Source organism: Cotesia glomerata, linkage group LG1 (assembly GCF_020080835.1).
Source record: "Cotesia glomerata isolate CgM1 linkage group LG1, MPM_Cglom_v2.3, whole genome shotgun sequence".
Lineage (NCBI taxonomy): Eukaryota > Metazoa > Arthropoda > Insecta > Hymenoptera > Braconidae > Cotesia > Cotesia glomerata.
The window spans coordinates 22,784,957-22,802,598 of record NC_058158.1 but is presented as its reverse complement, the minus strand read 5'-3'; the positions used below and the strand labels follow the sequence as shown (position 1 = coordinate 22,802,598).

The 17,642-nt window shown below is 31.7% G+C and overlaps 1 protein-coding gene across 1 annotated transcript; it reads left to right on the top strand.

Moving 5' to 3' along the window:
- The first annotated feature begins 2,939 nt into the window (after positions 1-2,939).
- Positions 2,940-16,162, top strand: LOC123271521. Its single transcript, XM_044737905.1, has 4 exons — positions 2,940-3,228; positions 3,484-4,797; positions 6,136-7,005; positions 15,669-16,162. Exons 1-4 carry the CDS (start codon positions 2,940-2,942, stop codon positions 16,160-16,162), a joined length of 2,967 nt encoding a protein of 988 aa, XP_044593840.1.
- Positions 16,163-17,642: the final 1,480 nt, after the last annotated feature.

Below are 17,642 nucleotides of genomic sequence, written 5' to 3'. Positions count from 1 at the left end.
TCTTAAAATAGTCTTGAGAAAATCTTAAAATAGTCCTAAAAAAATCTTTAAAAATTTTTTTAAGACTATTTTAAGATGAGCTCACAGCGACAGAGCTCCGGAAAAATTACTATAGAGCGTCTTTCAATAGTCTTAAAATCATCTTCAGATGGCGTTAAAACAATTTTAAAAAAATTTTTAAAGACTATTTCAAGATGAGCTCACAGCGACAGAGCCCCGGAACATTAAAACGAAGCGTTTCAAAAAAGTCTTAAAATTGTCGGATAACAATTTTTCAACAATTTTAAAATCAATTTGAAAAGAGTGTACTCAATAATGTTGTGGTTAAAAACTTGCAAGATCGTCTAAAAAAAGTCTAAAAATTAATTTTCATAACAAATTTGAGATCTAAATTTTAAAAATCTGCTCTCGGAATTGGGTTTCGGTGTCTTAAAAGAGTCTCAAAACAGTCTTGGTTTTTGTCACGTTTAAGATCTTAAAAAAACGACATTTTTGAGACTTTTTTAATATGATTTATTTTTTCACGGGGACCCAAAAATCATTTATTTGATATTTTTAACCTTTATATTTATGTATTTGTGTTTTTTGTGAGTTACGTATGGAGTAAGTAATCAAAAAAAAAGTTTAAAGTCTCAAATTAACAGAATTTAACTGATTTTCCAAAAAAAAATATTATAAATACAGAGTATGATTTTTTTTTGCAGTTTTATTGGAAAATATATGAAAATTTTGATTAATGTTATTTTTGATCGCGGATATCTTTGAAACGGTTGATTTGAGGAACTTTGACCTTTGACCAAACGTTTTTTGTAGAGCGTAAAATTTCCTATTTATCCTTTCTCTGGGATGTTGCGTAAACAAGCCATTCCGAAGTAATTAAAATTCTAAAATAAAAAAAAAATATTTTCCCGTGTTATTTAAACAGGAAAATTAGAAATGTATTGAGGCAAACCTTAATATCAATATTAAGGGCTCTAATAGGTACCATAATTGTTGTTTTTGAATGTACTTTCAACTTTTCAACGTCATTGAAGAAAAAAAAAATTTTTTTTTTTTGAAACACCCTAATATATATATATATATATATATATATATATATATATATATATATATATATATATATATATATATATATATATATATATATATATATATATATATATATGCTATATATATATCTAATATATAAAATTCTCGTGTCACAATGTTCGTTCCCATACTCCTCCGAAACGGCTTGACCGATTCTCATGAAATTTTTTATGCATATTCAGTAAGCCTGAGAATCGGCTACTATCTATTTTTCTAACCTCTAAGTGATAAGGGGTATTCACCCTAAAAATTTTTTTTTTATTTTTTTTAATAAATTTTTTTTTTTTTTATTTTTTTATTATGTGACATCAAAAAATACATACAACTCTAAATTTTCACTTTTTTATCACCAACCCTTGCTTTTTAATAGTCATTTTCATAATTTTATCATTTTCTATCCCGCTCGATAACATCAATTATTATCACTTGGTAAGTTATCCCCTTCATGTGTCTACCGGTGTCACTTCTCACCCTGTAAACAGCACGGAGTAGGGATGTTACCTCTACAGTTTTCAGCTATTATTAGTGTTTATGCTTCAAGCGTAGTAGTTAAACATTTTTACTATCTCAGTGTAACTCTCATATCAAATATATTCTCGAGTAACTTTATTATTTATTTATTAATAACTAATATTATTTAATATAATTAATTATTAATAACTAATAAAATTATTAATTTTGAGTGTAAATCGCACGATCAGTTAATTAAGTGACTTACATAACCTCTAAAATACTCAACACGTTTCACGAGTTCCCGCAAACAACGGCTATTGAGTTGTAAGTATAAATTATTTTTTACGTTTATTATAAAATCAAAAATTATTCTTTCTTATTTATAACGAAAATATTGTTGAGAATGGTGAAAAACGAATTCGGTGAAAGTTAGATTTTTATTACAATTGGGAAATTTTTTTTTGTGTTTACTTATAAGAGCTCTAACTTCGACAGAATTTTTTTTTTCACTATTTATAACAATATGTATTTTCGATATAATTAAGAAACATAAAATTTTTCGCTTTCGTGAAACTATCTAATTTTTACATGTATATTTAATATAATCAAAGATAAAATAAATGATTAATATAATAATTAAATAATTCAATCAGTTCTATTCATGTTTGTTTTGTATTGTACAGTGAACTATGCCAACAAAACGCAAAGGGGCCAATTTGAGCCGTGATACAAATAAATCTAGAAGCATTCGAAATAGAAGAGCCCAAAGAACCGAAGAACAAGTTCAGGAAGAAAATACTGGAGCGCGTGTGAGAATGGCGCTATTGCGTCAAGAATAATCAGACGATACACGAGCTGAATGCAATGAAGTCATGAGATTAGAACAACGACAATCACACCGTTTTACTGTCAATAGACGCAGAGCGAATGACCAACAACGCCAACAGGCACATCGAGCATTTGTAGCTACATCATTTCTGCGTCTAGCATTCCAGTATGAGCCCGATATTGAATATTATGCTCATTCAAAAGTAGTAATTGGTGCTATGGACAAAGAATGCCCGTATTGTCATGCTTTGAAATTCAAAAAGGAACCAGCCGGGATGTGTTGCGCGTCAGGGAAGGTACAACTACCTGTAATTGAAACACCACCAGAACCATTGAACGGTTTGCTTATCGGCACAGATCCAGATTCTAACGTGTTCCTGAAGTCCATTCGAACATTCAACTCATGCTTTCACATGACATCGTTCGGAGCAACAGAAATAGTTCAAAATACTAATGCAAATGGTCAACAATACAATTCTACATTTAAAATCAGAGGCCAAGTTTATCATAAAATAGGCTCATTGCTGCCAATGCCAAACGAACCACATAAATTTTTACAAATCTACTTTATGGGCGGCGAGGACTCCGGAAGCGCACTAGCCAATCGGGTGGATGCACGTTGTGGCTACAATAACCTTGATTCATTCTTTGCTAGACGCATCGTCAGCGAGCTGGATGCTCTATTGAATGAGCATAATGAATTGTTGAAAATATTCAAATCCCACATGCACAAATTAGAAAGCGATAATCACGCTATTGTTATTAATCCTGATAAAACACCAGCTGGAGAACACATTCGTAGATTCAATGCACCTGTTGCTGACGACGTTGCTGGAATCATGGTTGGCGATCGTACAGGTGCACGAGAAATTGTGATTCGTAGGAGAAATAATAATCTTCAGTTCATTGCTAATACACACCGTTCATGTGACGCTCTCCAATATCCGCTAATCTTCTGGAAGGGACAAGACGGATATAGCATAAATATTAAACAACGAGATCCCGTATCGGGTACTTTATTTATTATGAATTTGATTATTACACTTTTAACAAAACAATTAAATTATTAAACGCAATTAACTTAAATTAATATTTATGAATATATTTTTACAGGAGCCGAAACAAACAAGAACGTTAGCTCGAAGGATTATTATGCGTATAGATTGATGATTAGACGCGGGCTGGATAACGTCATTCTACGATTTCGAGAGCTTTGTCAACAATTCATGGTCGACATGTACGCGAAGATAGAAGGCGAACGACTACGATACTTACGATATAATGAACTCAAGCTACGTGTGGAAGAGTACATTCACTTGCGAGACGCTATTATCAACAACGCCGACGCCGCCGAAATTGGTAACTCTGTCATTCTACCATCATCGTACGTAGGCAGTCCACGTCATATGCAAGAGTATATACAGGATGCTCTGACTTTCCTGCGCGAATATGGACGACCGTGTTTATTTATCACGTTCACATGTAATCCAAAATGGCCAGAGATTACATCTTTGCTGTTGCCTGGCCAAAATGCAATACATCGTCATGACATTACAGCACGTGTGTTTAGACAAAAGCTGAAGTCATTAATAAATTTTATTACTAAATCACATGTATTCGGTCCCACACGTTGCTGGCTGTATTCGGTTGAGTGGCAAAAGCGAGAATTACCTCATGCCCACATTTTGGTTTGGTTAATCGACAAAATCCGTCCTGAAAAAATAGATAATATAATTTCTGCAGAAATTCTCGATCCGTCTACTGATCAATTGCTGTTTGATATTGTTACAGCAAACATGATTCATGGCCCATGCGGTACTTTTAATCGTTCATCGCCTTGCATGTCAGATGGAAAATGTACAAAAAATTTCCCTAAAGATTTCACTAACGATACAATCACAAATGTCGACGGATATCCAATATATCGTCGAAGGAATCCAGATAATGGCGAACAATCATTTATTAAAAACATCAGCAACACAAACATTGATATTGACAATCGTTGGGTCGTGCCATATTCGCCCCTGCTGAGAAAAACATACAATGCTCATATTAATGTTGAGTTCTACAGTTCTGTGAAGAGCATCAAATACATTTGCAAGTATGTCCATAAAGGCAGTGACATGGCGGTGTTTAGAGTGGAAAATACCAATGTGAATGCTCCTCCAGTAAATAAAAACGATGAAATAACGCTCTACCAAATAGGTCGGTACATCAGCTCCAATGAAGCTGTTTGGCGTATCTTTGGTTTTCCAATTCATGAACGGGATCCAGCAGTTGTTCAGTTAGCCGTTCATCTTGAAAATGGTCAGCGTGTATATTTCACGAACGAGACAGCGATTAATCGTGCTATAAATCCACCAAAAACTACACTCACTGAATTTTTTGAATTGTGTAATAGTGCGGATGATTTTGGTGCCTTTGCACGTACTTTACTCTATTCACAAGTACCACGCTATTTCACATGGGCTCAAACAAAACAATGGATACCCCGCAAGCAAGGCTCACCAGTTGATGCATGCCCCAATTTATTCAAATCAAACGCCTTGGGGCGAGTATTTATAGTGAATCCAAGACAGACTGAGTGCTTTTATCTTCGACTATTGTTTTGCCACCAAGGCAAAAGAGAGTTGGTCACCCTGACTCTCATTACTATACTAAAATCTTAACTATACTCGAGACTCAACAAGAGTCGTTTCTATGACTGTTCTCCACGAACATGTCCAATAACACGTTTTGTAATGGCTGCTGCACCTGCGCACCATGAGCTAGCGGGAAGAAGCCCGGCCGGCACGAGGCACGAGGCGCGAGACGCCATGTGCTAAGTGGAGTTGTGTTTGGGACCTGTGACCGACACAATATACCCGCTAGCCTCGCTAACACTTAATTTCATTATTCTGTGTTTTTCATTGTGAACAATTACATAGTAATACATCCATTCTGATATTAAATTAACTCATCTAGTTAATTAACTTCGTGTTCTTTATCGTGAAAATAATATAAATTTATCGTAATTAAACTTAAACACTTTTGATAATTGTGACGTAGTACTTTGGTGTGGCGTCGCGGCCATTGTTTTAACTTACACGCCGTGTAATAAGACGCGTAATTTCATCACTTTTAAATATTAGTTTAACTTCAAAATCTTCAGTAATGAGTAATAATTAATTAGATTTCTAATAAATTTAGCTTCATAATATGCAATTTAACTTATATTAAAAATATTGAACTTAGTGCTTCTCACGTAATAATCATCAAATATTGCAATTTATTTAAATTCTCGCGAATAATGCATAATTAATCAAAATAAATTAAAAACAGTTATAATCACGATATAATTCAAATTGACTAATTAAAGTATAATTCATCTCAAATTAACTAACTACTTTACATTCTCAGATCATAAATACTTTCGATCCTCTTGGATCAACTCACTCGATCTTTCAGATCACACATTTGATCCTCTCGGATCAAAATTCTCAGATCTTCTCGGATCATCATTAACAGGTCGACGGTTAACCTTAATAACCTATCGGCAGCTGAGATCATCTCTCACCCCTATTGTATCTTCAATACAATTATTTCACTTATACACACTCACATATTCATATCATACACGACTGTATCTATCTTCGAGGGGTTTTTCTCTAGTCATTACTAGAGTTCTCTCCCATTGGGAAATAAATTATTTATAATTATTTGCCCCAACACCGAGTGTTTTATTTTAGATTTAGAATTCCTGATCCTGATTCCTGAATACTTAAGAAGAAAAAATAATTACGGAAATTCTCCTTCTTGGAGAGTTTACGACAAAACAACTATTGTTGGTTAATGTTACTGGCCCATTGTCATCTCAAGATATACGTAAAGTGAATGGGCAACAGTATACAACGTATAAAGATGCATGCCTTGCACTCGGCTTGCTAGAAGATGACAATCAGTGGGAATGTATGCTTGCTGAAGCAGCATTGAACTTTACAGCAATACAAATTCGTCTACTATTCGCTATAGTGTTGACTACATGTTTTCCAGCCCGAGCAGAGATATTGTGGGATAATCACAAAGATTCAATGACTGATGATATATTGCATCAACATCGTACACGGTGTAACGATCTAGCGATAACATTCAGCGACGATATGTACAATGAAGCATTGATTGCTATTGAGGATCTTTGCATTATCATTGCCAACTTACCACTCAGTCATTTCGGTATGAATTCGCCAAATCGAGGTGCAACTGATTTAATGAACACTGAAATGAATCGTGAAATGCAGTACAACACTGTAGAAACGGCGGCGATTGTTACTCGCAATGTCCCACTAATGAATGAGGAACAAAGAACCATTTACGACCGCATTATGCTCGCAGTTTCAGCAGGACAAGGTGGGTTCTTCTTTTTAGATGCACCAGGTGGAACTGGCAAGACATTCCTTATTTCGCTAATTCTCGCCAAAATACGATCCAATAATGGCATCGCATTGGCCGTTGCATCATCGGGCGTTGCGGCAACTTTATTGGATGGAGGCAGAACAGCTCATTCAGTATTTAAGCTACCACTAAATATTCAAAATAACCGTGACGCAGTGTGCAACATAAAAAAACAATCGTCCATAGCCACAGTGCTGAAACAGTGTAAAATTATCATCTGGGATGAATGTACCATGGCACACAAACATTCGCTTGAGGCGTTGAACAGGACATTGAAAGATATTAAAAACAACGACAAAGTATTTGGTGGCACTCTGTTAGTCCTTTCAGGTGACTTCAGACAAACACTTCCCGTCATTCCACGTTCAACATACGCTGATGAAATCAACGCCTGCTTAAAATCATCGACATTGTGGCGTAATGTTGAAATAGTACAGCTGAAAGTAAATATGCGCGTTCAAACGCTTCAAGATCCATCCGCTGAAACTTTCTCAAAACAACTCTTAGATATCGGCGATGGAAAAGTCACTATAGCTGAAACTGGATACATAAAATTAGCGAATGATTTCTGCACAATCATTGATTCGCAAGATGCTCTCATTGAACAAATATTTTCCGATGTACACACGAATTACATAAATCTCGAGTGGCTTGCAGAAAGAGCAATGTTAGCTGCAAAAAATGTGGACGTTGACATTTTAAATCTGAAGATACAACAGTTATTGCCTGGGGACTTGGTATCATATAAATCTATTGATACAGTTTGCGATGACACTGAAGCTGTAAATTTTCCAACAGAGTTTTCGAACTCACTAGATTTGCCAGGCATGCCACCACATAACTTACAATTGAAGGTTGGATCTCCAATTATTTTGCTTCGTAATTTGAACCGGCCACGGCTATGCAACGGTACGCGATTAGTCATTAAAAAATTAATGAAAAACGTTATCGAAGGCACCATTTTAAATGGCAAGTTTCGAGGTGAAAATATATTGTTACCACGAATACCTATTATACCCACAGATGTGCCAATTCAATTTAAGCGTATTCAATTTCCGATTAGATTGGCATTTGCAATGACTATTAATAAATCCCAAGGCCAAACAATGTCTGTTTGTGGCTTAGATTTGAGCACACCATGTTTTTCACACGGACAATTATACGTTGCATGCTCTCGAGTGGGTAAACCATCAAGTTTGTTTGTATTAGCTAAAGATGGGCTAACAAAAAATATTGTTCACGCTGCAGCACTAAGAGATTAATATTATGTAATTAATTAATTATATAAATAATTATTACTTTTAATAAATTAAAACAATTAATGTTTGATGTTTTGTTATTTTTAAACAACATTCCCTCATCGTTCACAGCGCTCCAGGCCTTTTTCACTCATATTCCACATCCTTAAACACTTCCAATAAGTTAGTAATTTTTTTTCTACACTAGAAATCCTCTCGAAATTATTCACATGGCAAAACAACGTTTGCCGGGTCAGCTAGTATATATATATATATATATATATATATATATATATATATATATATATATATAAATATATATATATATATATATATTGTGATGCCTTTTCCGGCACTGGCGTCGACAGGGCCGGATCAGGTCACCCAAAAAAATTGGCTTACCTGGTTCGTAGATTTGGTTGGGCGCCAGGAACTCAATGTTCCACAGGTCGATCTCGCGGTGGATCTTCGTGGGCGGCGGGTCGGTGTTGAAGAGATTCAAAAATCGAATCACGGCAATCGACGAACAAAGAAATCGAAATGGGACGATAGGATCGGTTAATCAGAGCAACAACAATTAAAAAATAATTGAGGCGTGCAATTCTAATCCAACAACGGTTTATTCAACAACAAATATATACTGTCGGCAATGTCGCATTAATAACAAAAATTATTTAACGCAAAAATAATTCTAACGCAAGACTAGTGCTAACGCAATGATTCGACATTTCAAAATAAACCAAATTCTAGAAAGAAATTCGAGTAACCAAAAATAAAAATTACAAAGCCCTTTCTTTCAAACAAAATAAATAAAATGTCGGTTCGCCAAAATGCTTCAACAAATTTCGAAACGAATAAATAATTCAACTCGCAAGATTTATTCAAAATTTCAAAACAAATAATTAATTCAATTCGCAGAATTTATTCGAATTGTCAAAACAAATACTTAATTCAATTCGCAAAATTTATTCAAAATTTCAAAACAAATAATTAATTCAATTCGCAGAATTTATTCGAATTGTCAAAACAAATACTTAATTCAATTCGCAAAATTTATTCAAAATTTCAAAACAAATAATTAATTCAATTCGCAAAATTTATTCAAAATTTCAAAACAAATAATTACTTCATCTCGCAAAATTTATTCAAATTGTCAAAACAAATAATTAATTCAATTCGCAAAATTTATTCAAATTGTCAAAACAAATAATTAATTCAACTCGCCAAATTTATTCAAAAAATTTTTTAAAGGAAATAATTATTCCAATCGCAAAATTTTATTAAAAATTTCAATCGCAAAATTTTATCAAAAATTTCAATTGCCAAATTTAATAACAAAATCTCAATCGCAAATCTTTATCAAAAATCACAACAGCAAAATTTATCTACGAAGTCTTCTCTCTTTTTTTTTCTATTAAAAAAAAATATAATAATTTCAATCGCAAAATTCAACCAATAATTTCAATCGCAAAAACCTAATAAAGATCTCAAAATTATCCAAAAGAATTCAAATCGTCAAATGGTTCAACAATGACAAAAAAAAAAACAAATTATGCGAAGTATTCGAATTCGTCAACTTATTTTACAAAGCACTTTACTAAGCCGCTTTGTCGGGTATTTGAAGCTCGAGGTAGGTAAACAGTACTTATAATCCCGACCAAAAATTCCACACACACAAACACGTGACTCAACGGTACCGTGCCGCAGAGTGTCGTCACTAAGCTTCAAAAATACCGCACGGAATTTCTTTAATTCCGTGCAACTCGAATTATAAACAAATTATTTTAACACGACGAAATTCGCGGTGATGACACCCTGGGGCTAATAAAGACAGCGACCAGACTTACCCTGCAGCTACCGTAGACGTCTCGGGCGATGCTGACCAAGTAGACGAAGTTGGCGGCAAAACTGACGGAAGAGCGTCGATATCTCGGCGATGGCGTGTCCGGGGTCGTAGTGTCCAAAACAATTCAGCGAAATATTTCACAATAATGTACACAATCGTACTCACGTCAGCGACAAATTTATAAAAAAAACTCAACAGCAAAAATAATCAAAATAGAACGGCACGATGCCACAGTCACGGCGTCCAGATCAGAATTCATTGCTAATATCGCTGCCTCCTCGGCAACCCATGCTCTTTTTTTTTTCGGTTCGTTCCAAAAACTCGCATCCAATCAGCTCACAGCTTCTTCTAGCCGGCCGTTGTATTCCGGAATGCGTCCAGTATTCCGTTGCGATCGATGATTGGTCGATACTTCGATTAGTGATCAGCCTCGTGTTCAGATGGTGCCTCGCATACTTGTTGTTGGTCGCTCTCCGTCGTCATTGGTCCGTTCAAATTTTCTCGTCGTTCTATCCTCGCGGCCAGATGTCACGTTGATCGTCGATGGCTCGTAGAAATTCGCGGGTCGTCTGATCGCTATAGTCTAGTCTCACTCACTCATGCATTCAACAATAGTTCACACTCATTCCGGTATTCTTTTTATTTGAATTTTTAATTTAAATTCGGCGCGTTTTCTTTTACTAATTTTACCTCGAGCTTGTCATTCTGATCGGGAGGCTGCTTGGGGCGACACAGGCGCGTCGAATCTCTGCTTTTCCTCAGCTTAGCCAACCTAATAATTTTAAAACTCGGAATTTCAAATTTTAGAAAATTTTCTCATGTCACAATATATATATATATATATATATATATATCCGAACAAAAACAGTTTCACTGTAAAAAAAATCACGCCAAGTCCACGTTCATAAGATTATAAAGAGAAAAAAATTTTATTTCTTTACAAAAAAATATAAATTCAAAAATCCAAGTAACCGATATGGTTGTATATGATTTTCGGAAATTAAAAAAAATTTTGTTGTAAATTTAAAAATTAAAAGAAACAACTTTGGAACGTATTTAGTGTGCGTGGTTACGAAAAATTTCACTTTTTATGAAATTCCTAAAATCTATCTACTAGGACTTTTAAAAAAAATTGAAGTACACAATGACGCACACCAAGTACGTTCCAAAGTTGTTTGTTTTAATTTTTAAATTTACAACAAAATTTTTTTTAATTTCCGAAAATCATATACCACCATATCGGTTACTTGGATTTTTTAAATTTTTATTTTATATCTTTTTGTAAAGAAATAAAATTTTTTTTCTTAGAAGTCTTATGAACGTGGACTTGGCGTGATTTTTTTTACAGTGAAACTGTTTTTGTTCGGATTTCAGTATTTTTTGTAATTATAATAAAAATTGACAATTTTAATTTAATACATTTCCGGTGGCAAACTATCCTCTTTAAGCTATAGTTCATATAAAAGTTATTCTTGCGCTGCCTGGCGTGTGTAATTGCAAGCTGTCAAATATCTTTTTTTCACTGTAGTTTCTCATCTATTATAAGATTAGCATGCATCCTTATATTATTTAGTCTCTGGCCGTCCGCTTTTTACATAAGAAAAAAGTTAAAATCTAAAAATCTGGGTCGCTATAGTTTGTGCTGATTATTTTTAATAATTTTAAATAGAAATTATAAAGATAATTGATAATAATCAAGTAATACGCGTAATCAAAAGCATGAACTACTATTATAAAATATCATATAAAAAAAAAATCAAAATAAATTTGAAAAAAAATTTGTAACCTCAAAAAACCGTTCTGCTTACGGTATATATATTGAACGGAACTTGGCGCCAGATTCTACTGAATCTGTGGATTAAAAAAAAAAACTCTGGGGTGCTAACTTTAGTGAGCTATCTCGTTGAAGCTACAGTTTATGTAGAAATAATTCCAGTGCACCCTGGCGGCCATAGACGCAAGCTATGAATCACTTTTTTTTACTGTAGTTGCGTGTTTATAGAAAGGATTACTACACATATTCATTTTATCTAGTCTGTGGCGGTCACCATTCCCCATCGAATAAAAGTCAGGATCGAAATTTCTGGGCTTACTATAGTTTGTGCTGATAAAATTTAATAATTTTAAGTGAATTAAGTGTTATAATTGATTATAATTAATTAATATCAGTAAAATAAAGTATAAATTACTTTTATTATATATCATTTTGGAAAAAGGAGAACCATATAATTAAATAAAATTTTGCAACCTCGAAATACCGTTCTGCTTACAGTAAACACAGTCGGTAGTCTGGCGCTCCGTTTACAACGGGATTTTTGAACGGACCTTGGCGCCAGATTCTACCGAATCTGTGGATATATATATATATATATATATTAGACTGCATCAGAATAAAAAAACTTTTTTTTTTTTGAGTAAATACATCTAAAAAGTTTCTTTGTTAGACAAAAAAAAACCTCCTAAAAGATGAGCTTGATATCTTGAAAATTGAGCTGGCTCATGGGGGGGTCCCCTTTCCCATTTAAAATACATTGAAAAAAAAAACTTTTTTCTGTATTTTCATTGTAAATCGTCAAAAAAATTTTTTTTTCAAATTTCCCTTTTCGTTATCTTGTAGGAAATTAAATTCTCTACAAAAAAAGTCTCTTTCATTTTTTCGCTAAAATACATAGGAAAAAAATTACAGGGCTTTAAAAAACGAAAATTATAAAAAGTCAAAAATAACTTTTTTTTTTGTTTTTCGACAACAAATTATTTTATTTCGTAAAATTCTTTACTTAATTCATCTATATTTAGTCTGTCAATTATATCTAAATTTGATCTAAATTTGAAGGAGCTCCTTCAGTGCATTTTACATGTGCTTCAAATAAACAAACCGATATATTCAATTGTCATTTGTTGTCACTGGTCCAGACTGAATTACCGATATCAGACTGTATACCATGTTTTTAAGAAAAAAATATAAATTACATAATCAAATATTTTGAAACAGAAAATGTGATATAACGTGGATTCTAAAATCATATCTGAATAAATTTTCTTTTATTGCGAGTATTTAAAGCTTAATAACTTTTTACTTGTTAGGATTACGAAAAAACTACCTCAGTACTTTTTTGTAGAGAATTAAATTTCCTATAAGAGAAATTGACGAAAAATACAAAAAAAAATTTTTTAGTAGTTTTACCGAATGAAAACGTAAATAAAATTTTTTTACGTGTTATTTAAATGGGAAAATAAAAATTCATTGAGCTTCATGAAGAATTGAGATATCAAGCTGCGCTTTGGAGAGAATTTTTTTTATACCTTAGAGAAGTTTTTAAGACAGCAGCACTTGAAAAAAAAAATAAAAATGTTTTTTTTAGACCACTCTAATATATATATAATATATATAGGGGAGGGGGGAGGGGGGCAAAATGGGGTACTTAAGAAATCGTTATGATTTTAAGGACTTAAATACGCTGATTTTTCTCGTTTTCAGTCGTAATTGAAGGAAAATAATCTAATTTCAAGTTGCCGTAGAAAAAAAAATTTTTTTTTTTGCGGGCAAAATGGGGTACCCCCTGAAAAAGTAAGAAAAAAAATTTCATCATCCGAAAATGAAATATCGTTAAAAAAATAACATTTTCTTATCGATAAGTCTACAAAAGAACCCAGAGAGAGGAACAAATCTCCCAAAAAGAGACATTGTTAGTGGGAGCAATATACTCCTAACAAAAATTGAGGTAGCAAAAAAAATTTTAAAACTTTGTAGTAATTTTTGACGGGTTTCGCTTGAGTAAAAATAATATCAAGATAAAAAAAATAGTTCTCTTGAGAAAATTCTAGTTTTTGAATCTCCCGGTGAAAAATTTTTCAGACTCATAGTTCTCACACAATTCAAAGTAACAGTACGAAAAAAAAGATTCGTAATTTTTTTGCACTCTCTTGGTTTAGAGATTCAGTAAAATTTTTTCAAGTTAAATAATCTTGTAGGCCTGAAGATCTTACTTTTTAAATTAAATATCTCACAAGCGCACCAAATCATTTAGAAGAAATTGGCGGCCTCTGACTCAGTTTTCTGAGCATTGATAGTTAAATTATGACATTAAAAATAATCCGAGAATAAATTCGATGTTATTTGAAAGAGACACTTTTTTAAAATAGTTAGTGTACGATTTCTCTTCAACACATCACCCGATTTTGATGCGGTTTGCAGCAATCAACGTCGTTTTTTAAATTAAAGAGCTGATTAGATTTTGGAATTGATCGTTACATCTGTTTAAAAGCTGTTAAAAGAAAAAAGTTATTTTTAATTTATGAGGAAGTCTAAATTTTGCTGAACCTTATCGAATGACGCGAATGTCGTTCAAATCAGTGGAGTCGCTCAAAAGTTATGAGAGGTTTACACTCTCACACACAAACACACATGCTGCTAAAAATCCTCGTAGGAATATTAAGAGATACTTCCTAGGAAATTAAAAATGTGGAGATCAGATTAGAACTTGATTTTCAAAAACTGGCATGGAACCAATGACTTCCCTATTTTTTTTTTTTTTAAATCATTTATTTGTAAAGTAAGAACTTAAAAATTTAGAAAAAGAAATCTTAGATGTGAAAAAAAATTTATTATGATGCACAATGACGATAAAAATTACTGCACAGTAAAAAATTTTTCGTCAATGTGTAAAGTGTAAAAATTGTGTAGAAAATTACACTCTAGAGTATGGAGAATTAACATCAGTTTGTGTAAAAACAGTCAGTAACACAAATATTTGTGTTAAATTTGACGAAAATTTTTTTACTGTGTGTATTTTTAATTAAAAAAATTTTTTTTTCTCTGAAATTGTAGGAAATGACGTTAGAATATATTTTAGAAAGCTGAGAGCTTTTTGGAAAAAAAAATTTTTTTTACAAAATTTTGGGGGTACCCCATTTTGCCCCCCCCCCCCTCCCCTATATATATATATATTAGGGTGATTCAAAAAAAAAGAATATTTTTTTTTTCGTTTGGTACTCTGAAAAATAGGTTCCTAGACACCTCTAAGAAAGCCTCTCCAAGCATGAGTTCTTAATTGTAACGGGAAAGTCCTCCTTCTTACAGTTTTCTATTTTTTCTTATTATCAGATAGAAAAATTTATATCTCGCTTCCAACTACTTGAAAAAATATCTTGTTCCTTAGATTTTGTAGGAAATTGAATGCTCTACAAAAAAGGTCTCTTACGATTTTTTCGTAAACCCAACCGTTTAAAAGATATTAACGGTTAAAGTTTGATTATTTTTGGGAAAATTTTTTATTTCTTATGAATTTTATAACTCAATGAAAAAAAATCATTATGAATGATGAAACTCATAGTTTTGTAGGAAATTTACTGCTCTATAAAAATGGTCTCTTATGATTTTTCGATCAAGTTGAGCGTTTACGAGATATTCATCGTCAAACATCAATGCATATCAATTTTTCTAGTTTTTGATCAATAATTCAAAAAATTTCAATTTATTCTCTGAGTTTCAAGGAAATTTAGACAAATTTGAGTTTTTATTATAAAAGCAACTCCTATAGATGTTTTCTGTTCAAAAATTCATTTGAAAGTTTTTATTCTAATAATATTTTTTTTTAATTTTATCTTTAATAATTTAAAATCTTAATCGCGTTGTCATTTATTATTATGAAATTTGTTCAGTGCGTATTTTTAAATTGTTTTTCACAAAATATACATAAAATTTTCGTTCGAGGGGATTTTTGTTTTGAATTTTTTGAAAAATTTATTCGAGTACAAAAATATCAATTCATTGATTTCTTCAGCAACTTGTGAAAAAATGATTTTGCATTTATGGTATTTAAGTGATGAACTTGCCATTTTATCATTATTTGACGATACCGTTTCATTGGAAGTAAAAAAAAATATTGTTGGAGCTGCTAATACTCGTAACGGTACAGATTCTAAAGCTAAAAAATTTATAATTGATAAAAACGATTTGAATTCATTAACGCAAAAAAGTCTGAGTGACTTTGTTTCTAAAAAGTCTTTAAATCTCTTTAAAATCTTTGATTTACCATATGACTTCCTTGATAAAGATATTGAATCGTGGCCTACTAATGACAGTTACATTGAAAATAAAGAATACTTTAACCAATTGAAAGTTGTTAATGATTCGGCAGAACGAGCTGTTGCATTAGTTAGTGAGTATAATCAATGCTTGACAAAAAATGAAGATCAATTCCAATACTTATTGCAAGTTATCAAAGAACATCGAAAAAAATACCCAAACTGCAATAGAGGAAATTATTTACAGTAAAAGTGTACCGTTATGTTGAAAATATTGAAAATTATATGGCAGTTGATAATTAAATAAATAAATTTTTCGATAAAAAAGTGAAACACATGTGAAACACACTAAATTGAATTATATATTTAAAAAAATGCACTAATTTTTTGTTTTAATGTAATCAAACATGCCCAAGACTAAAAAAACTAATTAAAAAAATAGTTCATAATATATTTCTATTTATAGAAACTCAAATTTGTCTAAATTTCCTTGAAACTCAGAGAATAAATTGAAATTTTTTGAATTATTGATCAAAAACTAGAAAAATTGATATGCATTGATGTTTGACGATGAATATCTCGTAAACGCTCAACTTGATCGAAAAATCATAAGAGACCATTTTTATAGAGCAGTAAATTTCCTACAAAACTATGAGTTTCATCATTCATAATGATTTTTTTTCATTGAGTTATAAAATTCATAAGAAATAAAAAATTTTCCCAAAAATAATCAAACTTTAACCGTTAATATCTTTTAAACGGTTGGGTTTACAAAAAAATCGTAAGAGACCTTTTTTGTAGAGCATTCAATTTCCTACAAAATCTAAGGAACAAGATATTTTTTCAAGTAGTTGGAAGCGAGATATAAATTTTTCTATCTGATAATAAGAAAAAATAGAAAACTGTAAGAAGGAGGACTTTCCCGTTACAATTAAGAACTTATGCTTGGAGAGGCTTTCTTAGAGGTGTCTAGGAACCTATTTTTCAGAGTACCAAACGAAAAAAAAAATATTCTTTTTTTTTTGAATCACCCTAATATATATATATATTAGGGTGTATCATTTGTAGGCGATATTTTTTTTTTTACTGCTATACCAGAAAATCTGGTAGTATATAGAAAATAAAAAACTGAACAAAAACAGTTTCATTGTAAAAAAATCGCGCCAAGTCCACGTTCATAAGACTATTAAGAAAAAAGAAATTTTTTTTTTCTCTACAAAAAGATATAAAATAAAAAAATTAAAAAATCAAAGTAACCGATATGATTGTATAAGATTTTCGGAAATTAAAAAAAATTTTGTTGTAAATTTAAAAATTAAAAAAAAAATTTTGGAACGTATTTAGTGTGCGTGGTTGCAAAATATTTTACTTTGAATGAAATTCGTAAAATCTATTTACTAGGACTTTAATAAAATTGAAATACACAATGACGCACACCAAGTACGTTCCAAAATTTTTTTTTTAATTTTTAAATTTACAACAAAATTTTTTTTAATTTCCGAAAATCTTATACAATCATATCGGTTACTTTGATTTTTTTATTTTTTTATTTGATATCTTTTTGTAAAGAAAAAAAAAATTTCTTTTTTCTTAATAGTCTTATGAACGTGGACTTGGCGCGATTTTTTTTACAGTGAAACTGTTTTTGTTCAGATTTTAGTATTTTTTGTAATTATAATTAGGAAAAAAAAGTACTATAGAATTAAATAAAATTTGCAACCTCAAAATAT

What these genes read in the sequence shown, in the direction of transcription:
- LOC123271521 (XM_044737905.1), top strand. Translation starts at nt 2,940, where the DNA reads ATGGGCGGCGAGGACTCCGGAAGCGCACTAGCCAATCGGGTGGATGCA. An exon ending in CATGGTTGGCGATCGTACAG is followed by an intron (nt 3,229 to 3,483) that starts GTGCACGAGAAA and finishes ATATTTTTACAG; the next exon opens with GAGCCGAAACAAACAAGAAC. An exon ending in AGCCACAGTGCTGAAACAGT is followed by an intron (nt 7,006 to 15,668) that starts GTAAAATTATCA and finishes TGATTTCTTCAG; the next exon opens with CAACTTGTGAAAAAATGATT.